General features: G+C 57.6%; 3 protein-coding genes across 6 annotated transcripts in view; 2 read left to right on the forward strand and 1 right to left on the reverse strand.

The window, feature by feature from the left end:
• The window catches only part of IER5 (immediate early response 5), a 37,289-nt gene that overhangs the window by 113 nt on the left and 10,411 nt on the right, over positions 1-26,765 (forward strand). The gene's annotated exons all lie outside the window — the stretch shown is intronic.
• On the forward strand, positions 198-10,840 carry KIAA1614 (KIAA1614 ortholog). 4 transcript variants are annotated; one of them, XM_071751416.1, is made up of 11 exons: positions 203-341; positions 1,195-1,351; positions 1,903-2,484; positions 3,045-3,108; positions 4,250-4,399; positions 6,111-7,360; positions 7,431-7,554; positions 8,241-8,445; positions 9,330-9,442; positions 9,598-9,782; positions 10,071-10,840. In XM_071751416.1, exons 3-11 carry the CDS (start codon positions 1,908-1,910, stop codon positions 10,262-10,264), a joined length of 2,862 nt encoding a protein of 953 aa, XP_071607517.1. In that variant the 5' UTR covers positions 203-341; positions 1,195-1,351; positions 1,903-1,907; the 3' UTR covers positions 10,265-10,840. The 4 variants fall into 4 exon arrangements, 3 of the variants coding, with proteins under 3 accessions (XP_071607519.1, XP_071607517.1, XP_071607518.1); XR_011727243.1 differs by lacking the exon at positions 9,330-9,442 and having other exon boundaries at positions 200-341; positions 10,071-10,208; XM_071751417.1 differs by lacking the exon at positions 1,195-1,351.
• Positions 12,066-25,250, reverse strand: STX6 (syntaxin 6). The gene is made up of 8 exons (XM_071751441.1): positions 25,153-25,250; positions 22,315-22,495; positions 21,668-21,751; positions 19,920-19,982; positions 17,798-17,920; positions 16,409-16,515; positions 14,776-14,870; positions 12,066-13,225 (listed from the first exon to the last, which is right to left on the reverse strand). Exons 1-8 carry the CDS (start codon positions 25,185-25,187, stop codon positions 13,149-13,151), a joined length of 765 nt encoding a protein of 254 aa, XP_071607542.1. The 5' UTR covers positions 25,188-25,250; the 3' UTR covers positions 12,066-13,148.

The raw sequence follows: 26,765 nt of genomic DNA on the forward strand, positions 1-26,765 counted from the left end.
GGCTCTTTGCCCTTGGGCTGCTTCCCCCCAACCCGCCAGTGGTCCCCTCCTGCCTGGGAGCAGCCGAGGGAAGACTCGGGGTCACTGGGATGCTGGGGTCAATTTAAGAAGATAAAAGTGATTTCTTGCTGCTCGTGCTGGCGGGGGCCAGTGTGGCGGGAGCCGGGAGGAGATTAAAACAATTTCATAATCCTGGTGATTTCCTTTTGATCGGGATTATGAAACCAATCACGAATATCAAAAGCTGCGGCTTAAAGCGGCAGCCGGAGCGGAGCCGGGACGCCCATGGCCCCCGCCGCACCCCTCCTGCCCCCCGGGGACGCTGTCCCCGGCACCTCCAGGTAAGCCGTGCCCGCCTGGGACCCTCACCCTGTGTGATGAGTTTTGCGGGGTCTCGGGTGAGGGAGGTGGGAGGGGTCGGTGAGTGGGGAGTGGGTGGTTCTGCAGGGTGCCTGGAGTGATGGTTTGTGGATGCTCCAAGCTCGGCTCCCACCATCCCCCTGCCCAAAGACGCTGGGTTGGCCCTGGCTTGCCGGGGGCTCTTGGCATGATTTGGCCTCCAGGGAAGCGGGGAACCTCTGCAAATCCCTGATGCTCTCAGGAGGCTGCCTAACGCCCGTGGGGCTTTGCTGGATGCTGCTAGAGCAATCACCCCCGCCCCGGCGGGACCACCTTCTCCATCCTTTTGGGGCCCCTGAAGCCCCAGAGTGGGTCAGACCCCTCGGGCATCCATCACCCCAGGGTGAAATGTCTCCCGGGGAGGTCCCTGTTCGCCTCCCAAACCCAGACAAAGGACATTCCTGAGAGCTGGCCAAGGCTTCCCTCCATCCCGCGGTGGGGTGTTGGGTCTCTCTTCCTGCGGGGTCCCGTCCCCCCCACGCTGCTCCTGGCCACCCTTGGGGGCCACTGGCCAGCCACGGCGGGGGCAGGCGGGGGGGGCTGCGGGGCTGGGGCACGTTTTGGCCCCGTGCCCCGGTGTGGGGTGTGCAGTAGAGGAGGAGGAGGAGGAGGAGAAAGAGGAGGCCCGGGCGGGAGGCAGGGCTGGCCACGGCCCCACGGCCCAGCCAAGCAGCTGAGCTCAGGCTCGGCTGAAGGGGCCGGGATTTGCTGGTTAGTCCTTTCTTTTTTTTTTAATTTTTTTTTCCCCTTCCTCTGGTTCCTTCCCTTCTTCCGCTTTCTTCTCCCTTTCCCCAGCCCTCTCCCGATAGTGCTCCGGGGGTAAGGATAACCTTGCCTCCCCTCTTGCCCCGGGACAGCAAAGGGCTGCGGTGACCTGGGGGGGCTAAGGGCCTGGGGTGGGTGTCCCCGGAATGTTCCTGCAGCCCCGGCTACGGGGGAGGCTGCTCCAGAGGTACCAGCTGGGCAGGGATGCTCCCGGTGGGGTGCAGGGGGGGCAACAGCAGCCACTGACCACATGGCCAGGGCAGGATGGGTGATGTGGGTGACACGTGTGACCCTGGGGGCTGCAATGGAGGGGGGAGGGCAGATGTCTGTCTGCTGGCACCTCCGGCCCCACACCTTGGATCTGTGCGGGGTGTCGTTTGCCTCGGAAAGTGCCCGTTCCTCTGAGGCATCTCGCTGGATGCCCTGGGGCGCCCAAAACAGCACAGTTGGGCACTGGGGCTCCTGCTCTGCCTCTGGCTGCCCATTCTGGGGAATTGTCCCCCTTTCCCCTCCTTGCTTCAGAGCGATGCTGGTGCGGTGTCAGGGCTCTGGGTGGGTGGCGTGTTGCTCCCCGTCCCCGCACCACAGTGGCCTCGGGTGCCTTTGTTTCCCAGGCACAGACACGGCAGTGCCTGCTGCCCTCAGGGCCTGGGGAAGCGGGAGGGTTGCGGGAGGAACTGGAGAGGGTGAAGGTGCCAGAGGAGTGGGGGGGCTCATCCCTGGCATTTCTCTCCACAGGGCACATGGAGGGGGGCTATCCTGCTGAGACAGGGCGGGCCCCGTGGCCCCCCAAGCATCCTGGCCAAGCCCCCACCCCGTCGGAGAACCCCGAGGCCACCCCAAGCCCCCATGCCGTCCTGGAGAGTAAGGTGAAGGCGCTGAAGGAGAGGCGGGGGGCTGGGCGGCCGGGGGCTTCTGCGGCCACCCCCGAGCGCTCCTCACCCAGGAAGCCCCGGACGCGGCGGGGGAAGCCGGGCTGGGATGCGGCAGCGCCGGAGCCGCGGGCTCAGCTCCGCACGTACCTGACGGACGGGCTGCTGGATGGCGGGGACCCCGCACCCGGGCCCCCCCTGACCCCCCCGCCCCGCGCCGGCACCCCGGGGCTCTGGCGGGTGCCGGCATCCAGAGGCGACGAGGGCAGCGGGTCCCGAGGCTCTGCGTTCCCCCAGGAGAGATCCCCCGCAGGAAAGGAGGTGCGGGACTGGGGGGCTCCCTCTGCGTCCCCCGCCGTGTCAGGGGGCTGGGAGAGGCTCTCTCTGGCTGAACGAGTGGAGAGGAACCGGCGGCTGCTGCAGGAGGTGCTGGGCCTCGCCGTGCCCGGTGCGTATTTTGAGCAGGGGGTGATTGTTTTGGGAAGAGCCCGGGCAGAGCAGGAAGAAAAAAGCTTTGGGGTGCAGGGGGTGCCCTCGGTGCCATCCTCCAGGCTGTGGGTGCCCATGGGTGACCCCCATGGGCCCTGCACCCTGTGCACCAGCAGCTGCCAGAGATGCTCGTGAACAAAACGGGTGCTGCTGGTCCCCACCAGCTGCCTGCTGGGGCTTTTCACTGCTAACAGCAAGAGCAAGAAACTTGCCTTGGGGGCACTTGAGGGCTGCGGGCATCACCTTCCCTTTGCACACTGCCACCACAAAAGGGAATTAATTTCTCCTTCAAAACCCTCTGTCCTGACAACCTCACGGTCCCCATCCCTGCAGGCCCACCCCATATCCTGCTCCTCTGGAGTGCAGAAGCTGTGGCACCCTGTAAGGAATTAGCCCCCAAAAAAGGTGTTTTTTTAGAGCAGGCTAGGCTGTGGGTCTGGAGGTATGTGGGGTGTTAGCAAGGGGGCTGCCATCCTGCCAGAATGACCCTTAATGACCCTTTCCCTGTCTTCTTTTCAGAGGTGCCAGTGAATGATGGGGACTGGGACTCAGGGGTCCCACTGCAAAACGCTGAAGGCTGCAGGTAGGTGTGGCACAGATGGTGGTGGTGGGGAAGATTTCCCCCTCCCTGCCCTGTGTTGTAAATGCACTCCCAAAGCAACACTGAGGCTTGGAAGGGCTGGGGGGTGTAGGGGATGCGGGAGCATGGAAGGGCTCCAAGGATGCTGCAGTGTGAGGAAGGTCAGAGCAAGCAGGGTGTCCATGGGGTGCTGGGGCACAGGGTGGGAAGGGAGCTGGGGGTGAGGATGAGACAGAAATTTGCTCCAGGTGCTTAAGAGGATGGAGGCAGCAGGTGTGTGTAATCTTGTTGGCCTAATGATAAACCTCAGAGATATGGACTGAAAATAGGGGGGTGGGACAGGCAGGTGAGGTGAGTGGCATTGAGCAGGCTGGGGGCTGCATGGGGGGAAGCAGAGAGTGGGAAACACCCCTCTGGATTGTGGTTACTGGTTCTGCTCTGCTCCAGTGGCTGGGGTGGATCAGCGACAGCACAAGGTTGGGAGCCAGGTGTGCTATGCTTCCTTGCAAGGGGGGGAAGCCTGGAGTCCCCATGGCCTTGCACAGGGGACTTTCCTGGGGGCTGCTGTGCACCCACCCTCCTGCTGTGAAGAGGTTAAGGCCAGGCTCCCCGAAGTGACTGCCTGAGCTGATTATTTTAATCAGAGGGATTAGGGCCATGGCCAACCAGGCAGGCAGCACTGGAGCAGGGCTGTGCCCTCTGAGTGCCAGCACCAATGCATCCCCCAGCCTGTGGCTGCTGGGGCAGTGGGGACAGGGGGCTGTGGGGAAAGACCCTCTGCAGGGAAGGGAAGGGAAAGCAGCTGGGCTGGGGGCACCATCCCAAAGCTACCTGCCTTTACATCACTGAGGGATATATGCCGGTGGGGAGCAGAGGCAGCACCTGCCTCGGTTTCCCCATCCACCTCTGTGGTGCAAAACCGAGCTGGTTCCTGAGCTGTGTGGGTGCTGAGCTCCCCCAGCAGCATCATTCCCCCTCCTCCTCCCTGGCACCGGGGGGCACAGGGAGCTTCCTCCTGGCTGCCTGCTCGTGACAGGAGGCCGGGCCCCGCTTTCTCTGGGCAGAGCAGCCGCATCGTCACTGTTAAACCACGTCTAATCCCTGTTATTTTTTCCTAATCCCCCTCCCTGCTGCGGGGCTGCAGGGCCTTTGTTCCCGGGCAGGAGCTGGAGCTGAGCCCGCGGCACGAGCACGCCAAGCAGCTGCTGCAGCGAGCCCGCATGAAGGCTCGGACGAACCCCCTGCGCGCCAGCCACGACATCCTCCTCCTGCCCACCACTGCCCCCAGACCCAGGTCAGTGCCACCGCCACCCCCAACGCCCCTTTTGGGGCGCTCAGGGCGCACGTGGAGCGTGGGTAGGGGTGCAAAGCGTGGAACCGTGCGGGCAGAGCCCACACACGTGTGGGGATGGGAGCAGCGTGGAGCCAGGGTCTGACCTGCTGTGTGCAGCTGAGGTCCCTGCCACTGGGAACTCTGGTCTGGCAGGAGCAGCCCCCTGCCTGGGCAGGCTTGAAATTTTTGCTGCCTGATGTTTGAGGGGGGGGTGTTTAGTTGCGTTTAATTATGATAACGTGGGGGCATTGACCCCCTCTGTGGTGCCTTGTCCAGTTCTGGACTCAATAAGGTCATGGAGCTGTTGCAGTGAGTCCAGAGGAGGCCACAGAGATGATCAGAGGGCTGGAGAACCTCTCCTGTGGAGCCAGGCTGAGGGAGTTGTTCAGCCTGGAGAAGAGAAGGCTCTGGGGAGACTTTAGAGCACCTTCCAGTGCCTGAAGGGGCTCCAGGAAAGCTGGGGAGGGACTTTTTGTAAGGGGAACAGTTTCAAGCTGAAAGAGCAGAGATTTAGGTTAGACTTTAGGAAGAATTTCTTCACTGAGAGAGTGGTGAGGCACTGGTCCCAGTTGCCAGGGAAGTTATGGCTGCCCCATCACTGCCAATGTTCAAGGGCAGGTTGGATGGGGCTTGGAGCAAGCTGGTGTTGGGAGGTGGGAACTAGTGGGCTAGAACTAAACGAGCTTTGAGGTCCCTTCCAACCATCTCCATTCGGTGATTCTGTGGTTAAGGATGTGCTGGTGGCTGGCTGGGAGGGTTGTGTTTTCCCTCCCGGAGGAGCTGGGTGCTGGGAGGTTGTTACCAAAGCCCCGTGTGCTGGGTCATGTGCAGCCCGGTGTTCCCGGACTGATTAACCACACACCTCAGCTCAGGGAAGGCTCTGGAGGTGGCGGGGTGGCAGCAGGGACACAGCCAAAGAGCAGAGGGCTGGAGAGGAGCGGGGTGGCGTGGAGGACTGGGTGGGTTTCCCTGCCACCCAACCCACACCCCCACGCTGGGCTTTCCCTTTCCCATCCCAGGCAGCCCTGGCAGCTCACCCATCTGTCTGTGTGTGTGTCTGTCTGCCTGTCTGCCTGTCTGTCTGTCTGCCTGCCTGTCTGCCTTTCTGCCTGCCTGTCTGCCTGTCTGCCTGTCTGCCTGTCTGCCTGTCTGCCTGTCTGCCTGTCTGCCTGTCTGCCTGTCTGCCTGTCTGCCTGTCTGCCTGCCTGCCTGTCTGCCTGCCTGTCTGCCTGTCTGCCTGTCTGCCTGTCTGCCTGTCTGCCTGCCTGTCTGTCTGTCTGTCTGTCTGTCTGTCTGCCTGTCTGCCTGTCTGCCTGCCTGCCTGCCTGTCTGCCTGTCTGCCTGTCTGCCTGTCTGCCTGTCTGCCTGTCTGTCTGCCTGCCTGCCTGCCTGCCTGTCTGCCTGTCTGCCTGTCTGCCTGTCTGCCTGTCTGTCTGCCTGTCTGTCTGTCTGCCTGCCTGCCTGCCTGTCTGCCTGCCTGCCTGCCTGCCTGCCTGCCTGCCTGCCTGTCTGTCTGTCTGTCTGTCTGCCTGTCTGCCTGTCTGCCTGTCTGCCTGTCTGCCTGTCTGCCTGTCTGCCTGTCTGCCTGTCTGTCTGCCTGTCTGTCTGCCTGTCTGCCTGCCTGTCTGTCTGTCTGCCTGCCTGCCTGTCTGTCTGTCTGTCCCCACGCCAGGGAGCCCAGCGGGAGGCCGAGCCTCACCCCGCGGGACGGCGGGAGCCTGAGCGATTCCTCCAGCGGGGACTCGAGCTGTGGGCGGCCGCGACGGCCCCGCGGACCCTCCCCGTCCCGCGTCCGCTTCGAGGACGAGTCGGCCCGCGACGCCGAGGTGCGGTACCTGGAGCGGCTGCAGCTGCGGCACCGACGGGTGCTGGGCTCGGCGCTGCCCTCGCCTGGGCCGGCCGGTGGCGAGCAGCCGGGGGACGGGGCTGGCCAGCCCGAAGGCCAGAGCGGCAACCTCGTGGCCGGGGGCAAGTGCAGCGCTTGTGGCTCTTTCCTCGGTGCCGCTGCCACCACCCGAGGCACGGACAGACCGGCAGCCACCGACGCGGCCGAAAGCAGCCCCGTGGCACGAGGAAGAACGCCAGGGGACAGCGTGGGGCTGAGCCCTGCCCGGCTGGAGCCCAAAACCAGGGCTCTGGGCCCCCGCGGGTCCCCACTGTGGATCCTCCCCTCCCGGCAGCGCATCCACACTGAGAAGATCAAGGAGACGTACATCGGGGATGTCACCTACATCGACGAGGTGGACTCGGCCCTGGAGAGCACCGACACCTCCGACGGCTGCCGGACAGACAGTGAGGAGCCGGGACCCCGCAGCCCCCACCCGCGGGGGCACCGAGACCCCCGGGCTCGTGGGCACAGGACTCCCCGTGCCACGCCGCAGCCAGAGGCGAGGGCTGGGAAGGGGACCTGCGTGGCCAGTGGTGGCCCTGACACAGGAGTCAGGGGCTCGGGTGCTGCCGCAAGCCAGGCAGGGACTGTTTGCCCACCACCACCAGGGAGAACCGGCAGCCGGGAGGATGCAGACCCCCAGCAGCATCCGGGGGGCAAGGAGGGGGTGGGGAACGCTGCTCATCCCCTGCAGAAGCCCAGTGAGCCCCCTGAGCAGCTGGGGGCCAGCACCCCCCTGCTGGGCACCCACCTCCCCACTCCCCCCCCCACCAAGAAGGCCTGCTCCCAGGTGCCTTTCAGGAAACCCCTTTTCACCGGTGTGAAAAGAGCATCGAGCCAAGGATCCCGGGTCCCTGAGCCTGATGATGGGAGCCCTGCACCCCCCCAGCCCGGGGCCACGGCAGGACCAGGGGAACGGCGGGGGCCCTGCAGCCCCAGGTGGCTCCCGGGGAGCCCCCTCCGTGCCTTGTCCACTAACAACTGCAACAACACCCGCGGCCAGGATGGGCAGGACACCCCGGGGATGGGCAGAGGTAGGAGACCTGCAGGTAGGGGTGCCCGGGGGCTCCCTGACGAGGCAGGGACGTGACTGTCTCCTTGCAGTTACAGGGACACTCTCACAGCCTGTTGTCCCCGTGCCCCAGGAAGCTGCTGGTCCCCCTGTGGAAGATGCTGGGGCACCTGGAGCACAGCAGCCACAGCACTCAGCCAAGAGCACAGCACAGGGGTGAGTGAGAGCAAGGGGCCACTGGCACCCTGCACCCACTTGGGGTGGGTGCTGCATCCCTGAGCAACCCTCCTCAGGATGCTGCCATGCTGAGCCCTCCTGAGGCTGCTCAGTGGGACTCTACCTTTCAGCACCAAAAACTCCCAGAAACCACGATATGGGGGGTATGGACAATTTTGCACGTGTGTTCACGTGGTTTGGGGGAAGCTGTGGTTCACCCCACATCTGGTCCTGCTGGGTGGGTTGCAGCAGAGGCGGCAGTGGGCAGCCTTGGAGGGGTTTAGCTCAGTGCCAGATCTTCCCTTTTGGGTATAATTAGGTGCTAAATTAGACAGCCTGGGGCCATCTTGGGGCTCACCAAACATGAACCTGCTGGACCTGCGCCCAGGGTGCAGCGTGTCTCAGCCTGGCGGGGAGGTTTGGAAGCAGGGATGGGTCTTTCAAGCCCCTTGGCAGGGTTCAATCCCCTTTGGGCAGAGAGCGCGGGAGGTCTGTTTTATTGCAAGGGTGTTCTCCTTGAAACTATGGTGAAAATGGATAGAAAAGACCCTTCGGGTCTTTTTGGCTGGTGAAGGCATCCCGTGCACGTGCAGGGTTCTTGCTGTGGGGAGGTGGCTACACCCCGGTCTCACCATGCACCCCAGTTTCCCCTTGCACCCAGGTGACCACAGTCCCTCTGAACCCAGGGAGCCAGAGAGGCCACAGAGCCACAAGGGCAGCAGCAGCTCAGCGCTGGGGCTGAGGAAACTCCTGAGCAGCCTGAGCCAGAGCACCAAGCAGCGCCTGGGCCGCTTCCGCTGCTACAGCATGGAGCAGCTCCCAGCCCCCAGCAGCACCCCCCCGGATGGCCCCACCATGAAGAAGTCACCCTCCCTGCAGTCCCTGCAGCTGGTGAGTCGAGATGTACCCCCCACACCATGGGGGTGTCTGCAGGGCGGGTGGGTGGGGGCAGAGGGGCTGCAAGAGGGAGCTGGGTCTCTTTAGTTTGGAGAAAAGGAGACTGAGGGGTGACCTCATCAATGTTTTCAAATATGTAAGGGGTGAGTGTCAGGGAGATGGAGTTAGGCTTTTCTCAGTGGTGACCAGTGATAGGACAAGGGGTAATGGGTGTAAATTGGAGCATAGGAGGTTCAAGTTGAATATCAGAAAAGATTTTTTTACTGTAAGGGTGACAGAGCCCTGGAACAGGCTGCCCAGGGGGGTTGTGGAGTCTCCTTCACTGGAGACATTCAAAACCCACCTGGACACGTTCCTAGGGGATGTACTCTAGGGGGCCCTGCTCTGGCAGGGGGGGTTGGACTAGATGATCTTTCCAGGTCCCTTCCAACCCCTAGGATTCTGTGATTCTATGAAGAGGAGGGTTGGTGGGCTGGGGTGACCCATTTCCTGAGCACCAGCCCTGGGGATGTGGGGGTCTGTGACATCCCAGAGCTGCTGGGTTTGCAAAGCCTGGAGATAAACGGGGAGTGGTAAGGGGAAGGAAGGAGTGAGGGGGGCTGGAAGTGCAGATTTGGGGAGGAGATCTGATGGGGTGTTTTGGTTCTGGGTCACAGCTTGTGTGCCACAGCCAGCTGAGCAGTGAGGTGCCTTCCCGAGAAGGTGTCCTGACCCAGAGTGGGGGACAACAGCGTATCCCTCCTCAGAGGTAGCTTGAGGAGGGCTCTGGTGAGGGGTCAGGGGTGTGGGATGCCCCCTGGGCACATTGGCAGAGGTAAAGCTGTGATGCTGCACAGTGTTCGTGGTCACCCCTGTCTCAGCCAGGTGCTTTTCCCTAGGTGTCACCCTTCTGCCAGCCCCAAAAAGCGGCCTCCATCCAGAGCTTGCACCCCCTCCTGGGCAAGGCACCCCGTGCCAGCGCCTACCTCCTGCCCCAGACCCCTGATGACAGGTAGGATGGGACCACCACATCCCTGCCATGCCTGGGAAAGCTGTTTTGGGCTGCTCAGCCACCCGTGTTCCCTTGGTGTAGCCAGGGACCCCATCATCTGGTTCCCAGCAGCTTCTTGGGGTCCCCGCTCACCCCATCTTTCCTCCCCCCCACAGGAAGGGGCCCTCAGGGCCACGGCGCTCACTGAGCGTGGAGGACATCGGGGCGCCCAGCCGGCTGCGGGCCGTGGGGCGCGTGGTCGAGGTCTTCCCTGATGGCACCAGCCAGCTGGAGCTGCAGAGACCTCCCCACGGGGCCTTTGGGTTTTGTGTCACCTCTGGGCACGGCCGGCCCGACACAGGTACTGTGATGTCCCAAAGCCCCAGGGGAGTAACACCCTGGCTCCTCCACGGTGGCTTTTTTCCCTCCACAGGAGTGAGCGTGGGGACAGCTGGGTCCTCAAGGGGTGGTGGATGGTGGTGGACGCCGTCCTCACAGCGTGTCCTGCACTCCTTGCCTTGGGACACACATCCCATCCCAAGGGCCATTTGTAGTGAATTTGTTGCTGTGCACAGAGCCGGTGTGCAGCCCCTGGGCACCCTGGGGGGCACGGGGTGGGGGGCTCACCCACCCCTCTCCCTCTCCGCAGGTGTCTACGTGCAGGAGATGTCAGACGCCGGCACGGCCAAGCTGTACGCGGGGCTCCTGGCCGTGGGGGATGAGATCCTGCAGGTCAACGGGGCGGCCGTGTCGGGGCTGGGGCTGCCCCGCATCCGGCAGCTGCTGCTCCAGGCAGACACCCTGTCCCTGCGCGTCCTGCGGCACCGCCCCGGGCCCCGGTAGCCCCAGAACAGCTCCCGCCGGCAGGAGGAGGATGTCCTGCAGGACAGCACAGCAGGGACCGACCTGCCCCACGGTGCCACGACCTGCCCCACGGTGCCACGACCTGCCCCACGGTGCCAGGACCTGCCCCACGGTGCCAGGACCTGCCCCACGGTGCCACGACCTGCCCCACGGTGCCACGACCTGCCCCATGGTGCCAGGACCTGCCCCACGGTGCCACGACCTTCCCCATGGTGCCACGACCTGCCCTGCTCCAGGGCAATGCCGGATGTGTGGGGGGCAGGAGGATTTCCCTGGACCCTTGGGAGCCAGAGAGGGACCAAAGCCTTGCCCAGCGTTCAGCATCTCCAGGTGCTGCCCCAGGTGTGGGGACAGGGGACAACTCAGCTCTTCCATTAAGCCAGGGGAGAGATTTGTCCTGCTGGGCACTGGGATGGACAGCATGGGGACATCCTGGTCCCTGCATCCCTGGGAGATGTGGCGCTCGTTGCCAGCACTGGGAACTTGTGCCTGCAGGCTGATGAGTTCATTTTAAATTATTTTGAACTGCAAAATATATATATATATATATATATACGTATGTATGTTGTAACAAAACGTGTCCTTGGCTTGTGGGTGGCATGGAGGGGCTGGAAGGTGGCCAGGGGGACATGATGTGTAGCCTGGGGAGTGCCCAGGTGCTACTGCACTACAGTCAGTAGCTTGCCCAGGGCACTGGACATGGATCCTGTTGCAGGGTGCCAGCAGGGATCCATCCATCAGGCAGCAGCAGTGCCTTTATTTAGTGTTAAAGGGAGGGGCACCACAGACAGGGAGAAAAGGGACCAAAGACAGTTTGTTGGCCTGTGGGTGATGCCAGCAGCTGGGCCACTCTCCAGCAGTATCCCGGGCTAATGGAGTGACAGTCCTGCAGGGAGCACTGGGAGCCATTCCCAGAGGAGGCACCACCACGCTGACAATACCAGGGAGTGGGAGGTGTCCCTTGCCCCGGGCAGGACTCCTGCTCCTGGGGACCTGCTCCTGGACAGAGACAAAGCCTGAGGAGCTGCCCTGGCACTGCCTCGGCAAGGAGACACTGCCTGATTCCTGCAGCAGAACCGAAAGACGTGAGGAGCTCTGCGAGGATCAGGAGCAGCTCCTGGAACAATCAGTGGAGGTTGGTGCTGTGGGCACGTGTGTGGTCAGGATGGGTGCTGGGTTCCACCCCAGCCTGGCTGGGCAAGGCATGGTGCTGCTGGCTGTCAGCACCCGTGGGGTGTGGGGAACACGGGGGGGGTCACAAAGCCACTTGAAGGGAGCCACAGACCCAGCCAGGAGGAGCGTTCAATAGGGGCTGTGCACCCTGGAGGGAGAGCTGCCTGCTGGTGGGCTTCCTGCTCAGGGAGGATCATTTCTCAGGGGTGATGTGCAATTTCAGAACAAGGCTCTTAGCATCAGCACCCATTAACTTCCTCCCCCAGCCCCACCTGAGACCCAGATGGGAGGCAGAAGCCAGCCTGTCCCCACTTTTTTGGTGCTTGCAACTTAAATATGGGAACAGGCCTTAGGAAGAAACTAATTTTGCTTTCCTGAGGAGTCACCCTTGGTCCTGCACTCGGTGCCTGTCCACGTTCCTCCCCAGTGGGACTGTCAGGGTGAGCTTTTTCCACCACATTTTAGTATCGACCACCCGCTACCTCCTAATTCACTGTATGAGGGAGACAACAGGCAACCCAACACTGCTGAGACAGCTCCAGTGGCAAACAACTCAAAGGTAACAAAAGGACTGGGAAGAAACTGAGAAACGTGACCTAGCACTGAATTGCCTGACTTTAGCTTTTTTAATAGAGGTGTCCCAAAAAATAGTGGGTGGGGAAAATGAAGACATCCTATTTACAAGGTCATATGCACTTAAAATACATGATTGAGCCCCATCCCTCTGATAACTAACACGTGTCGTGCACCCGCAGAGAGAATGTGGCTCCAATGGTCATCAAAAAAATCTTTACAGGTTTTTTTTTTTTCTTTAAAAAAAATAAGTTATTTTAGATCTGACCACTTGCCAAAGAGAAGCAGCTGTTAAAACAGAAGCAGTTACTCAGTTATACAAGGAGCAGAGAAAGCATCCGTTAGTGAGCTTTAGAGGCTTGTATAACGAAGGAGGCAATTTTGAAAGCTTTAAGAATCTTGCTCTCTGGCCAGCGGCTGTCTGCCAGCTTTTAGCGTGCACCGAGACCCCGGGAGCAACGCTCTGGGGTTTCTAACCCGATGGCTCCACCCCGCACCTATCCGCCTGTCAGCTCCTGCCGAGGAGGGGGCTGGATGGGAACGCCCTGCCCGGGCTCACCCTCTGACTGGTGTCACCGTTTGGGGCAGCAGCGAGCCGGCCTGTGGGGCGGGGGGAGTCCGGCCGGGGCTCCCCTCCCTCACCGTGCCTGTGCGGGGTTTCCGGCCACCGCTCCTCCCAGGGAGGCCGCTGACATGGTTTGTAATGCTCGGTGAATTAATTAATTCCTCCCCCCCGCTCCCCTCCCCCCCCCCCCCGCGTCCTGTCCTCCCCAGAGCTGGCTGCTCTGTCTCCATCTCCAGCTCAGCCGGCTCCTACCTGCCTGGGGTGGTGGAGGCACAGGGCTGAAGTTCCCCCTCTTGCTGCCCTAGGTCCAGACCTGGAGCCCGTGGCCGTGGCCCCACAGCGGGGGAGAAGGCAGCCCCAGTCCCCTCTCCCCAGGGCCAGGTGAGACACCAGCAGAGCTGAGCCGTGGTCCTCAGAGGAGAACGGTGAGAGCTGGGTGGGGGGTTTCTTGCCGGGGCTCTCTGTGGGCGGATGGAAACAGTGTTTCATTTCCCCTATTACAGGGGGGGGGGCAAAGGGGCTGAGAGGGGGCACCCGAGGAAGTTCTGTCCATCACAGGATGAAAAACAGGATGAGCACCACCAGCAAGATGAGGAAGAGGATAATAATTGCACACCACTGCCGCCGATCTGAAAGGAAAAGGAAGCATCAGTCTTCCTGCTTTAACAGGGAAGGAAAATCAAGGGACAGCTTTTTTTCCCTGTACTGCAAATAACCCATTTTAAGCTTGAAGAAGCCTTCGGCTTCTTCCTTTGGCAGCATGCCCCACTGCAGCTCATGGCCTGACTGAGCTTCTCCTCCAGGATACACCCAGGTTTGGGGTCAGCTGTGGGAATTTTGAGGCTTCCTCCCAATCAAGTTCAAACAGACTGAACGAGCCGGTTCAAAAGCAGCCAGGAGGGAAGAGCAGAGAGCTACTGTGTTGCTGCTCACTTGTGGAGTAATCTGTTTGCTAGAGGAAAACACAGGGGTCCAGCGAAAGCTGCCAGGAAGAGCTTGTAGCAGCTCCCCTTGGTGCCAGGAATCCAAGTTTCCCCTGGACATCTTTATACTTTGCTGGCCTTGTGCATGCTCTGCATAAGCTGAAGGCTGCATCACCTCTGGGAGCTGCTCTCTGTCCCTGGCCACATCTGTGATGGCAGAAATCCTCTTTGGTGCTGCAGCAGGGACTTCCCAGCTTCTGGGCCCAGCAGCTCCCCTGGGAAAGAGCCCTCCTGGCTCCCCCTGCATGAGTGATGCCAGCAGTGGCAGAAATGCTCTTTCCCTACTCTCAGAAGTGTGCCACAAGTGTTCTTCCCAGAGGAAAGGGGAGATACAGGCAGCTTCCCAGCAGTCGTGCTGCCACAGGACCAGTGGTGCCCTGCAGTGCACTGCCAGCACACAGAATGGTCTCTCTAAGGGCCCTAATCCCACACCCTCATAAATCCCTCCACCAGCCTCATCCTACAGAGCAGGAATACTTCTCCTCCTGTGACTGCTGCCTCCACAAGGTACCCCACCACCCACGGGAGGGATAGCAGGGGAGGTAAGGGCTGGGAGAGCCGAGCTGGGGACTTCCCGGCAGCCAGGCCCGGCTTCCTGTCTGCTCCGCCTCTGCCTGCCAGCCCCCGGCTCAGGCACTGCCTTATTAGGACTTTCCTTGTGGGTTCAGCCTCCCACCCCCGCACAGAAATTGCCTTTTTCCTCTGCCAGCTGAGAGCCACATGTAACAGACATGAGGTCTGAGGGCTGGTAGGACTGGGGAGGGGGCCTGCTGCACGCAAGCTTTGCCGGGGCAGGGGAAGCCAGGCACAGTGTCAGTGTTTTATGGCACCTGGAAAGCTTTTGTTATGCAGGCACAGCCCGGAAAAGTGCAGCAGAGTGGGAGGCTGCTGAGCTTCCCCTCCCACCATCTAGAGGGGGATTTTCCCAGCACAGCAGTAGCAGCATAAATAGAAAGGCATCTGTAAACAAAACAAAGGCAGAGGACAGGCTGCAGAGCAGAGTCTGGGCAGGAGCAGCCGCAGGGCTTGGGAAGTTTTCTCCCTTTTTCAAGCACCAAGAGCTGCTCCCTCTCCTCTGCTGGGGTCTGGGATGGCTGCTGGTGGATAGGAGCACACAATATCCCAGCCTGGAGATCTGAGGGCTTGTGTCTCTGTCTCTCCCTTTCCAGGACTGGATCCCACTTCCCAGGACTTACCACTTGTCATGTGAGAGACTTTGGCCAACTTTTTCATGACGTTATCGAGCCGTGACTGAGTGCTGTCCAGCTCATGGGAGAAGTCATCCAGCATCCTGGGGACAGAAAGCATGGCAAGTGTCAGCAAGTGGCATGCCCCGTGGGATTTCTCATTGGTCTCACACATGCTGATCCAAACACTGATGTGATCAGGGTGTTTGTTACACCTGGCAGTGAAATGTGACATGGCCTGGTCTCCTGAAAGCACCCAAGGTGGAAAAAAAAAACCCTGCTGAAGCAGCAGCTCTGCTCTGGGAGGCATTTGGGACTACAGTCAGACTGGTGTCCCCCACAAGTGCTCGTGGCTAAGCTCTATGCTTCACCCCTGCAAGGTGAAGAGTGGGGGAAATCTCATTTATGATCTGTGATTAGCAGAGACTGGTTAGGCAGATTTCAAGTCCAAGCTGGCACCTAGATCTCTTTCCTTGTTCAGGGCTTGTAGTTGAAGTTAAATCTTTCTCCAGTTGTCTATCAAGGAGCAATGAGATATGCAGTTGCTTTTAAGGTGCTTTTTAAGCTGTAGATGGACATTCCCCCTCAACTCCCTCCACACAGTGACTGTAATGGATCTGAAAGCCTTCCTGAAGGCTTTGTCAATGCCAAGAACCCATCTGAAGAGAAATGGGCACATCCAGAATCGAGGTACCAATCCAATCACCTCCAGCCATTTTAGAGACATTCAGGACAGCTTCCTTCATTTGGAGTTCTAGGGCACTTAAACCTTCACTCAACAGGGAAAAAGGAAGAGTTGTAAAAAACCTAATTGCAGTAGCTATCTACTACTGTCTACCCAGCCCTGATGGCTTGTGTGATGGAATGGCTTACATCTGGTATGGACACACCACACTGGTCTGATTCCTGAGAGCAGAGGATGCTCATGCTGCACCACTTCAGAGGAGATGGGTTTAAATTCCTCCTCTCCATCAAAGAAGACATCACTTCAGACTCTCATCAGACAGACAAAGAGGGGTTTTGGGCATCACTCCTTCAAGCCTCTCTGGAATTGGTAGCTCTTAGCCTCAGTAACTGGAAACCTTATGCTCTTGTTTGCAAAGGACAAGAACTGGGAAAGAAATCTAATTTATATGTAAATGTGGATGCAAATGACTTTGTGAGTTACCCTTTAACCCTTTCTGTAGGAGAGGGTTATTTTTAGCTTTAAGTATGAACAGCAGTCTCTGTGCTATGTGTTCCAGAACAACAGGAGAGCTCCCAGGCCATGCAGTTACCCAGGGACAGCACCCAGCCTTCCCAGCACAAAGCAGCTCTCCCTCATCTGCTGGGTACTGCCACCTGCCTGAAGCCAAGGAGCACAACCTGGGCAGGTGTTTAGAAAAAAAAACAAAAAAAACAAAGGAGAGGGAAGGAAAGGGCAACCAGGAGCTAAGCCTGCTATAGGTGCAGGCTTTAAAACAGATGAGACTGGGGTTGTATCCTTGCAGGCTGCAGTAACAAATGCTTTCCCTTGCCTGGACAGGAGAGGCTGCCTGAGGGATGAGCAAATCCAAGGCCTCCCCAGGGGCAGGGAGGTGCCCCAGCTGTGCTGCAGCCAGCCCTGTATCCCACTGGGTTTTTGTCACCATGTCTCACTTACACTGCCTGCTCCTCCAGCTCCCCACCAATGCGCTGGGACATGTTCTTCAGCACCCCGATGCTGCCAGAGACCAGCTCCAGCTGCTCATCCTGCTGCTCCACAATCAGCTGGGGACAAAGAGAAGGGAAACAGGCAATTACAGGTCTGCTGCCTCCTGGAGCTGGGTCACTGCCAGCCAATCAATCAGATGGACACTGGCCAACATCAGCTGCAGGGCCTGAACACAGACCCAAGCCCCCCAGGAATGAGGACCACGTTCCTAAGAAGTGCTGGAGAAGTGACAGGGGCAGTAAAACCTCCCAGGCACAACATCCCTGCAGCACAGCTGGCTCCAGTCTCCTGCCTTCCCTGCAAATCCAGCCTCAGCTCAGCCATGCCCCCTCTCCCCTCTGCTGCACCCTAGGAGGCTAAGACAACTCTTTACAGGGGAAGGGGCTGCTCAGAAAAACCTCTGGAAGCCCCCCTGCCTGCAGCAGGTACCAGGGAGCCACACTGATGCTGTGCCTGGGAAAGGCAACCTGAAACACAGCACCTCACCAGGGGTACATGTAAGTAAAAGGCTGTTGCAGCTTCTACAGCTAAAAATACCCAGTCTGGCTCCCAGTGTGCCAAAGGAAAAGGTCTGCTGATGTTTTAAGTCATTTTGAGGGCACAGTCATGCTGAGGATTAGATTTACCCTAGTTACCTACTTCTCAATCTGTTTATCTTCCTTGAGTCACTAGGTAGACCTCGTTGGGAAGCTGGGACTCGTGTCTCAGCTGGGAGCTTTAGCAGGGGTTGCCACTTCTCTGCAGCCCTGTGTCTGGGGGGGCTGCTGCATGCAGGGCTGCACCCTGCCCAGGCCCTTCTCTGGACAAACTCCCCTGGCACTGGGAAGCACCCCCTCAGGGCTTCTCACAAAACCTCAGGCGTTCTCACAAACCTGGGGCTGACAAAGGCAGGAAGAGGAAGCAGGCACAGTGCTCCTCTGCTCCCAGTCTGTTCTGATGAAGATGCACACAAACAGCAAGCATCAGCTCACTTTTTTAACCAGGGGAAGTTGTGTAAGAGAAATGGGTTCTGTTTGCAATGTTTCTGCTCTTCCAAGGATTTCAGCAACCCTTTCAGTTAAAGCATAGTGTGCTACATCCTGCAGATTATCTTGTTTGCCTTATGGACAGAGCAGAAGACCCAAGCCTCAAGCATTAAAATCTCTTCTCCAAGATGCACCCAAAGCTGTGCTGTACAATCTATGCATGGGTGTATGCTGCAGGCAGAGAAGAGCACTGTGATGTCAGCCTCCTGGATCTACACCAGCCAAGGACTGAGGGTTTTTTGGCTCTTGCAGCCGGTACCTCACCCGTTTGGCAAGAAGAGGTGTTCAGCCTGCATGGTGCCAGCTGCCTCACCTGTTGTTGAGCTTGCTGCTCCTCGATGAAGTGTGAATTTGCTAATTGCAGCTCCCGGTCCAGGCGGCTGTATTTGTCAGGTCCAGAGCTCCAACTCTGACTCCCACTTTCTCCCAGGAGCACCTGAACAGATGTAGAGAGGTCTTAGCAACACCACGGTGCCTGCTCACAGCCTCTCCACAGGCTGCACACCAGCCTGGGAAGCCTCTGCAGCAGCAGCAGAGCTGGGGCACAGCCCACTGAAGGGGTCCCCGGGAGGTCTGCACAGCACAAAGGACTGAAAGATGTGCTCAGTGCTGTGTGCCAGGGTGTGTAAGCTGGGGAGTATCTGGGCTTTTGTTAACATGTGCACAGCTTGAACTGAACACTGTGCTACTAAGGACAGGGGCCTGGGAGGGCCTGGATACAGAACTTAACCAGTTGAGCTGATAGAACAGTGCAATGTGCAACCACAGCTCATGTTCTTTAATTCAGGCTCCCTGTTTCTCCAGCATACCATTCAGCTGCCAGCAGACAAGACTGCACTTGCTACCTGCTCTACAACCTGAAGGGAGAAGCTTGTGCAATGTGAGCAGAGAGGTGGCTTTCCAGCTGAGGAAGTCTGGTCCCTGAAAGGGGAATAACAGGATCAACAGATGCTGGAGAATGAAGGTGGCCTGCAGGTGAGGAGCTGCAGCCTGCAGCACTCTGAGTTGGATCTTTGCCCACCTGTGTGGAAGGCAAGCCCTCACTGGACTTGTCTCACAGCTTCTGGATGTGGGCAGGAGGGGATAACTGAGTTTTTGTGAAGAGTGGCCAGGCAATGACCGGGCTGCTCAGGCAGGCTAAAAAATACCCCAGAGTTTTTCTCCACAGTTCATCTGTTCAAAGGGGAGCGAGGACAGAGCAGGGACTGACTGTATGGGAAGCCAACAGAACACGTGGCTTCATCTGTCACTGAGACACTGAGCAAGCTCCTGCTCATATCCAGTTCAAGCAGCATTACTTGACGTGGTGCAGCAGTTCTGGTGCAGCTTCAGCAGAAAGGCCTCTGTTTGCCAGCCTCAGCCTGAGGGTCAGGCTACCCCCTGCCAGCCTCTTGGACACTGAGTCAGGCTGGAAGAGCAGCTGCAGCCCAGGGTTTGTGCCTGGAGGGAAGGTGAGGGGCTGGAGGAGGGAGCAGGCAGCAGAGGGGAAGTCAGTTTTCCTGAGCAGATGTCTCTGGTGAGCTGGGCCATATGGCCTCCTGCAGCCAGCAGGAACTGCGCGCAGAGGAAACGCCCCGAGGTGGCTGTGAGGCAGGGTGTGAGGAGCCTTGGTTCTGCAGGGGGAGCACCACACCACACCACACCAGTTAACCCCATAACCAACTCAGTAACAGCTCTGTGCTTCTCAGTACCTTGTTGCAGTTTGTCATTTTTGCCAGAAGGTGCAGCCAGGTAAGTTCACTGAATGAAGTGCAGAGCAAGCTCCACTGAGGCAGCTCTGAGATCTCCTTACAGCCTCCCCACAGAGAGAAGCACAACCTGCATCTATTTCTGTTCCTTAGGTTACAGCTGCAGGCAGCCTGAGACTCCTCCAGCTTCTTCCATCTTCCATGGCTAACTACCAGGAGAGGCAGCTGTGCCACAGGATATTGCCACATCTTGCTCCCAAATACCTCAGAGTGCAGGATTACATTCACTGACAGGGATTCTGAGCCTTTCCCCACCCCCAGGAGAAGGGAGATTCCCCTTTCCACGGGATGATGCAACACTGCCAGTTGTACACAAGCAGAGCTGAAGACAGAGACAGATGGTGAGTGCTGACTTAGTGCTTTGAGAGACAGGCTGGGAAGAGGGTGGCAGCAATGTCCTGAGAGAAACAGCTTTCTCTGGTCAGCACAACAGACACGGTTCAAACACAGCTTGGATGCAGCAGGCAAGCCCTTCCCAGAGCAAAGGATTTTAAGGGGATGAACTTCAGACAGGACAGATATTGCAATTACAGCTTTTACACAGTTCTGATCAACATTCTCCACTCTGTCATACCACGTGGGGCCTCCAAGTGGAAATGGAAGCTTCAGCTAAGACACACCTTAAGACAACAGCTGCCTGACTCCTCAAGGTACCACACACCCAACTTGCCCACCTCTGGCTCTCACCTGTCTGTTTTTCCTTTCAGCCAGTGCTTGCATGGAGGAGTTTGACATCTGGTCCTTCATATCCTGTTTGTTCAATGAAAGAAGAAGTATGTCAGCATGGCATTTGAGGTGACAGTCAGCTTCAGGGTGATCTCTATATCCAGCCAGGCTTCTTTAGGTTGAGTGAGGGGAGGCAGATTTCCTTTAGAAATGTACAATTTTGAAGAGTCTGGAAGGATATCGTAGAAAGCATAACCCAGTTTCATTGTTTTAATAATGCCAGAACCAGTGGCAATGGGGTATTTTTAAAAATATTCTTTGTTTACTACTAATTTTGCCTATTACAGCCACAAAAAATTCGGTTTATGTAGTGTTAAAATATTTTTCTCACCAACAGAACATAAGGGAGGTCTGTTTTGTTCAAGGCCTTGAAAGCCTGTAACTCCCTGAACTTTATTGCCAGTTCCATCTGTTTTCATATTGCATAGGAGAGAGGTTTCCTGCTCTGTGGCCATCCTCTCCAACTGTGCCTCTGGTTTCTCTTTTATCAGTTGCTGATAAGTTTGCTGATGAGCTCCTGCAGAAGATCACTGGCCACAGAAAGCTCCCCATCCCAACCTAAAGCAGTCTGTTTTTTACAGAGATTATCAAGTTGTCCTTAGCAATATGACCTGGCAGAGGTTGATCCACCCACACAGTTCTGATGCCACTGGAACATTTAGATCCCTTTCCCCTGCTCAGAGCTGTGCCACACAGCACTGAAGAGCTCCAGAGCCCAACAGCTATGCACAGGCTGAGGTGCATCAGGTGCTGCAGTGCCACTAACAAGTTTCATTTAACATTTAACAGTGAGATGCTGCTTCAAAACCCATTAGCCAGCAGTTTCCAGCCAAGAAAAGAGGACCCTGGAGTGGGCTACACCAAGGGCAAGGCAATGAGCACCTGCCTGCTACTCTGGACCAGGGCAGCAAACCTTAGGAACTGCATCCAGACTGCAGGTAGGGTAACAGCTGCTTGCTGGCAGCTACAGAAATGCATTTTGTGAAGCAGGAACATCAGAGTCACAAAAGACTGCAGAAACTAAGCTACGTTCAGTGTAGCTACTAACAGGGAGAAAACTTCCTAACTCAGCTAGTCACCAGACAGTGTAGCTTCTGGGAAGATGCTTCATCTCTGTTTTTTACCACCAAGCTGTTAAAATTCTCCTTTTGCTTCCCTTTGCTTCTGAAGTGTGAGCTTAAAATAAAAAGAAAAAAAAAAAATCTTCCTGAAGTTAAAAATAAATCTAGTGGTTGTTTGGACTGTTTTGTAGCAGTAGGAAGTTGAAGTCACCATGTCAGTAACACCAGGCTTTAACCATCTGTTGGTGTTTGAAGTGGAGTCTGTTTTTGAAAACCAACTCTACAAAAGATTACAGAAAGAGCAGGATTTTCTCCCAGCTCTGAAGGGAGGCTCCAGCCTCCCCTGCATGACAGCAGGGTCTTTGCTCTGCCTCCCCAGTTACTACAGGTTCCCAGGCTTGCTGTTGTGAGAGAGGTGTGAAGGCTTAAAGGATTGCCTGCCACGGGGCACCTGCACCCCCAAACCTGTCTGGGCAGCCCAGGAGAGAGCACAGGGGGCAGAGGAAGAAGCCTAAGAGCAAGCAAGCAGCAGGTTTATTCTCTGCTCTCTGCTTCAGCATGGGAACAGTCACGAGCTTTCCTTTTTTTTAATCCTTTAATCACTCCCCCTGCCCCCCTCCCTGCTCCTGCCAGACCCAGGCTCCTTACCCTGACCACCTGCCTCGTGCTGGTGATGAAGGCTTTCCTGACCCCCAGCTCTGTGGCATCCAGGTTGAATTTCCGTGGGTTTGCCTCGACGATGCGTGGGCAGCGAGTCAAGGAGTGTCCCCCCAGCAGTGCTGGGTACACACGTGGATGCACCAACCCTGAGGCTCTAACAGTGGCCACTGTACTGTGCCTAGCCCCAAAATTTTACCAGCAAAGTATGAAAAGCTGGAGGAAAAGCCCAGGCACGGCAGGAAGGTACTGTGCATGTGAGGTTTCTATCTTGCTTCTTTTTTTTTTTGGTTCTCCAGTGCTGTGCAGGGCTTTCAGGAGTGTTCAGGTGAAGACAAGGCAAACAGGAGTATTTCTGGAAGCCAGCCCACAGTATGACTGACTACACAGAAATGCAAATCCATACAGCACAATAGGCTTTCTAGAACAGAGCATCTTAGAATACACCTTGTCAAAAGGAAAACAGAAAGGCACATTTGCTGTAATTTCTCATTTGCAGTTTGAGTAAAGCCAATGCACGTGCAAAATCTCATCCCAAATGAGATTTTACTTCTGCAAAAAGTAACTATGGGCAAGCACTGGTACATGGAAGTTTAGTGCAGCTAGGGAACAGCACGCCCCTGCCTCCACAGGGCCACGAAAAGGATATTGATTGTTTCATCCAAGTCTTCCAGGTCCCACTCAATGCTCCGCAGGTTGTTTCTGAGCTCATTGGTGGTCCAGTCAATTTCTTCTCTCGTGGCAACGGAGGGATCTTGCAAGAGCTCTGTCCACCTCTGGAAGAGCCCCTGGGCAGTGTTCACAGCCTTCTGCACCTCCCTGCAGCCAGGTGAGTGAAGAGAAGGGAAGGGATCAGACACCGGGACAGCCCTGAGCCCAGCTGAGCAGGGAAGCACAGCTTTCTCCCAAGCAGCTTTCCTTGAAACAAGTTTTGGGTTATTTTTTGTAAAATAAGGATTTGCCCTGCCTGCAGCAACAGCTTACAGGTCAGCTATTGAATGAGGGGCTGTGTCTTTAGGGGGTTTCTGTCGAGTCTCACACAGACAAGCCAGGGCAGAGGCTCTCTGGCTGCTGCTGTTCTGCACGCTCCCAGCAGCTTCACCCTCAAGGCTTTTGACTACCAAGGTGTGATGGCCCAAGGGCACACAGAATCACAACAACTGTCCCCACAGTACTGCCAAGCAGGTTGTGGAGGGCAGCACTGTTTGTTTTAATTCAGCATTAAAAAAAATACACAGCTGTTCTATCCTGGCTTAGGGAACCCAAGTCTTTTCTGCTGCTCTAAGCTTTTTGGAGACAAGAGCACTGGCAGCACGGGGAGGCAGACTTTGCTGACACCACTGCTGCTTTGATGTGCTGGGGCTGTGAGTTTGGGGCAGGGTGGGTACCTCTGTTTTTACCAACCCTGCAGTCCTCAGCTGTGAACTGCAAGCCCTGCTTCACAGAGCCAGGACGAGGGAGATGAGGGACAAGGCTGGACTTTGCTGGTGGAAGAGGTGGCCACCACCAGCCCGAGAGCTTGCACACAGCATCCAGGTAAGATGCAGGTGTGAGTCCCCCAGGAAGGGAAGCAGGTTAGCAGTGGGGGAAGCCCAGGATAGATGAGCTGAGCCCACACCCTGCAGGGCTGCCAGGTCTGCAGCTCTCTCCAGGTTACACCACGGCCTGAAATATTCAACTTTGCAGCCAAGCTGCAGTCTCCTGGTGCACATCCCTCCTCCTCCCACAGCTGTGGCTCTGAGTCTGCCACATCTAATGCCCTAAAGCCAGCAGCCTGCACTTGGGATCTGGGCAAGCTTTAAGCTTTGTTCCCTTCATCACTTGCTAGCAAGAGCTTTGCTTTTTTTCTTTCAGCAGTACCCACGAGCAGGAACTGAAAGCAGAGCTGGATGTCCTGATGGGAGGCATTAGGAACTCCAGGAAAGCAAACTGGACGGCTCCACCAGCCCCTTCCACCCCAAGCTGCCAGGTAATAATTAACACGGGGAGTGGCAGCAGATCCCCTCTCTCCTCCTGGGAGCCTCTCTGGAAAGTTGGACAGGACGTTTGCTCCCCACCCACTGAGACTTGCATTTTTTCCCCTTCAGGCCAGATCAATCTGGCAGTGATTCCCTTTCCCTGGCTGTAGCAGCATCCCTTCCCACACCTCTCCTGCACACACACCTCTCCTGCACACATGGCTCTCCCCACTTCTGCTGCTCCTCAGAGCTGCTTCACTGCACTGTGGGGCAGACAACCAGCCTGAAGCTGGCCTGGGGGTGACTTTGTGAGACTAAGGTGCTATGAATACATTAAATTATTTCATTCTGCTCTGCCCCGGTGAGGCCACACCTACAGTACTGTGTCCAGTTCTGGGATCCCACACACAAGAAAGACAAGGAGCTGCTGGGAAGAGTCCACCAGAGCCGTATGGAGACAATTAGGGAATTGGAGCATCTCTTTTACAAGCAGAAGCTGAGACCTGGGTCTGTTTAGCCCGGAGAAGGCTGAGAGGATGTTATCAATGCTGATAAATATGTAAAAGGGCAGACCTGTTCAGTGGTGCCCAGGGACAAGATGAAGGATGATGGCTACAACCTAGAACACAGCTCTGTCTGAACAGGGGAAAATCATCTTTATTTTGAGGGTGTCCAGAGCACTGGTGCAGGATGCCCAGAGAGGTGGTGGAGTCTCTCTCTCTGGAGACATTCAAAACCCACCTGGATGCCATCCTGTGCAACCTGCTCCAGGTGAGCCTGCTTTACCAGCAGCTTTGGACTAGATGATCTCCAGAGGTCCCTTATAATCCCCACGACTCTGCAATTCAGTAATTACCATTTTCCTTTCCTCCCGCCTCGGCCACTTTCTGTTTGTGTTTGCCTTCGTTCAGCCCCTCTCTGCTTGCTTCCTCCCTCCCACGGCCACCATCCACACCACTGCTTCTTCCCCAGCTTCCACCCTTGCTCCTCTCAACCCTCCCACCTGGACACCACGGCCCTGCCTTTTCGGGGGGACATTTCCCCAGCCACTGCCACCCCGGGGACATCCGGACAGGCTCTCCCTCACCCCGGACCAGCACCTGCAGGTAAGGCAGCGCTGCCCTTTCTCAATTCTTCCCTTCTCCCCTCTGTATCCTTCGCTCCGGGGAGAAATCACCACAGAAATTCACTCCGGGGCCTTCCGCGCTCGGCCCTCGGCGGCGGCCACCCCAGCCAAGGCCCCGCTGGGGTGCCCGGCGTCAAGAGCCGAGCGCCGAAAGCCCCAGCAGCCCCCGCACCTCTTTCAGAAGCGGTGAGGCCGCCATTTTCCCTCACCCCCCTCACCCCCACAGACCCCCTCGGCCGCCGCGCACCCCTCGGCGGGGGAAAGGGAGGGGGCGGGGGAGGGTCCCTCCCTTGCCGCGCCCACCCCGAGACGTTCCCTTCCCCTTCTCCAACCCCTTAGGACCCCCGAGAGGGCCTGGTTATCTCCCGAGGCGGGGTGGGGAGGGTGCTCACCCCTTCACCACGAAGAAGGGGTCCTCCATCGACATGGCGCCGCCGACACTGCCGCCGAGGGACCCGCGCGCCGCCCGGACACGCCCACCCCTCCCCGGTGGCCACGCCCCCTCCCCTCCCGCGCCTGCGCACGGGAGTCCCCGCGCCTGCGGTGGGCTCGGCCACGCCCCCCCCCGGGCCGCCTGAGGGGAGAGCGGGCGCCATGGCGGCTGCTGCGGGAGGAGAGTGGGCGGGAGCGGCCGTCCCATCAGGGCTGCTCCCCGGCACAGGGCTGGGGTGGGTTCTGCCTGACCGAGGGTTTGTTGGTTTGTGGGGTTTTTTTCCCCCTCGGTGCTGGGAGGCGCAAAGTCCTCCCGGGAAAACGTGATCCCAGGCTGGGGTCTGCCCGTCCGGAGAGGAGCAGCTCCGTGGTAAGGGGCCCGGGGGGGTTGGGGGTGGGAGGCGCGACACGAGTGGACAGCGTGCTGCTGCTGCTGCTGCACAGAGACAGCGGGGGGTGGCATAGAATCAATGAATGCTTTGGGTCGGAAGGGACCTCCAAAGGTCACCCAGTCCAGTCCCTGCAGTCAGCAGGGACAGCCTCAAGAGGTCGGGTTACTCAGAGCCTCCTCAAGCCTCACCTTGAACATCTCCAGGGACACCACCCCCATGGGCAACCTGTTCCATTGTTCCACTACCCTCACACCAAAAAACTTTTTCTAACATCCACTCTTAATCTACTCTTCTTGAATTTAAAACCATTGCCCCTCATCCTGTCACTCCAGGCCCTTGCACACAGTCCCTCTCAGCCTTCCTGTAGCCCCTTCAGATACTGGAAGGTCACTATTAGGTCCCTCCCTGAGCCTTCTTTTCTCCAGGCTGAACACCCCTGGCTCCCTCAGCCTGGCCTCCTTAGCCCCCTGATGATTTTTGTAGCCTTCCTCTGGACCCACTCCATCAGGTCCATGTCCTTCCTCTATTGAGGGCTCCAGAGCTGGATGCTCCAGGTGAGGTCTTACCAGATCCAGCACCAACCAGGGCATGACCAACAGAGATAAAAAAGTCATTGTCCATCTCTATTCATCACTTGTCAGGCCACAACTGGAACACTTGTCTTCTGTTCTGCTCCCCACTGTGCAGAAAAGGTGTGGACAGGCTGGAGAGGGTCCAGAGAAGAGCCACAGACATGATCAAAGGCTTGTGAAACCTGGTGCAGGAGGGAAGGCTGAGAGAACTGGATTTGTGCAGCCCGGAGGAGGAGACCTTATCACTGTGTTCCAGGACTTGTAAGGCAGCTCTAAAGAAGGGTATTCCACTTTTACAAGGAGTCATCTGGAAAAGACAAGAAGCAATGGTTAAAGGTAAGACAAGTTCCTCGTGGGGAGATCCCAATTGGACACAAAAAGAGAAAAAATTCACTATGGGAAGAGCTGGACTTTGGAATAATGTCCCCAGTGAAGTGGTGGATTCCCTGACACCGAAGACTTCTAAGACTCAGCTGGGCAGGGTGCTGGACCATCTCATACAAGGAATGTTGGACCAGAATGTCCTTGAGGTCCTTTCCAAGGTGCTGTTCTGGGACTCCATGTTTCTGTCTTTGCTCCTGGTCTCTAGGCATGTCCTGGCCTGGCTGC

This window comes from Heliangelus exortis, chromosome 8 (assembly GCF_036169615.1).
Source record: "Heliangelus exortis chromosome 8, bHelExo1.hap1, whole genome shotgun sequence".
In the NCBI taxonomy this organism is placed as follows: domain Eukaryota; kingdom Metazoa; phylum Chordata; class Aves; order Apodiformes; family Trochilidae; genus Heliangelus; species Heliangelus exortis.

Bases quoted from the DNA above. Each gene is read 5' to 3' on its own strand.
- KIAA1614 (XM_071751416.1), top strand. From the start codon at position 1,908: ATGGAGGGGGGCTATCCTGCTGAGACAGGGCGGGCCCCGTGGCCCCCC. The intron at 7,555-8,240 runs GTGAGTGAGAGC...CTCTGAACCCAG, and splicing joins GCCAAGAGCACAGCACAGGG to GGAGCCAGAGAGGCCACAGA. The intron at 8,446-9,329 runs GTGAGTCGAGAT...GCTTTTCCCTAG, and splicing joins CCCTGCAGTCCCTGCAGCTG to GTGTCACCCTTCTGCCAGCC.
- STX6 (XM_071751441.1), bottom strand. From the start codon at position 25,187: ATGTCGATGGAGGACCCCTTCTTCGTGGTGAAGGG. The intron at 22,496-25,152 runs GTGAGCACCCTC...ACCTGGCTGCAG, and splicing joins CCCTTCTTCGTGGTGAAGGG to GGAGGTGCAGAAGGCTGTGA. The intron at 16,516-17,797 runs GTGAGGCAGCTG...CTTTGTCCCCAG, and splicing joins AGCAGCAAGCTCAACAACAG to CTGATTGTGGAGCAGCAGGA.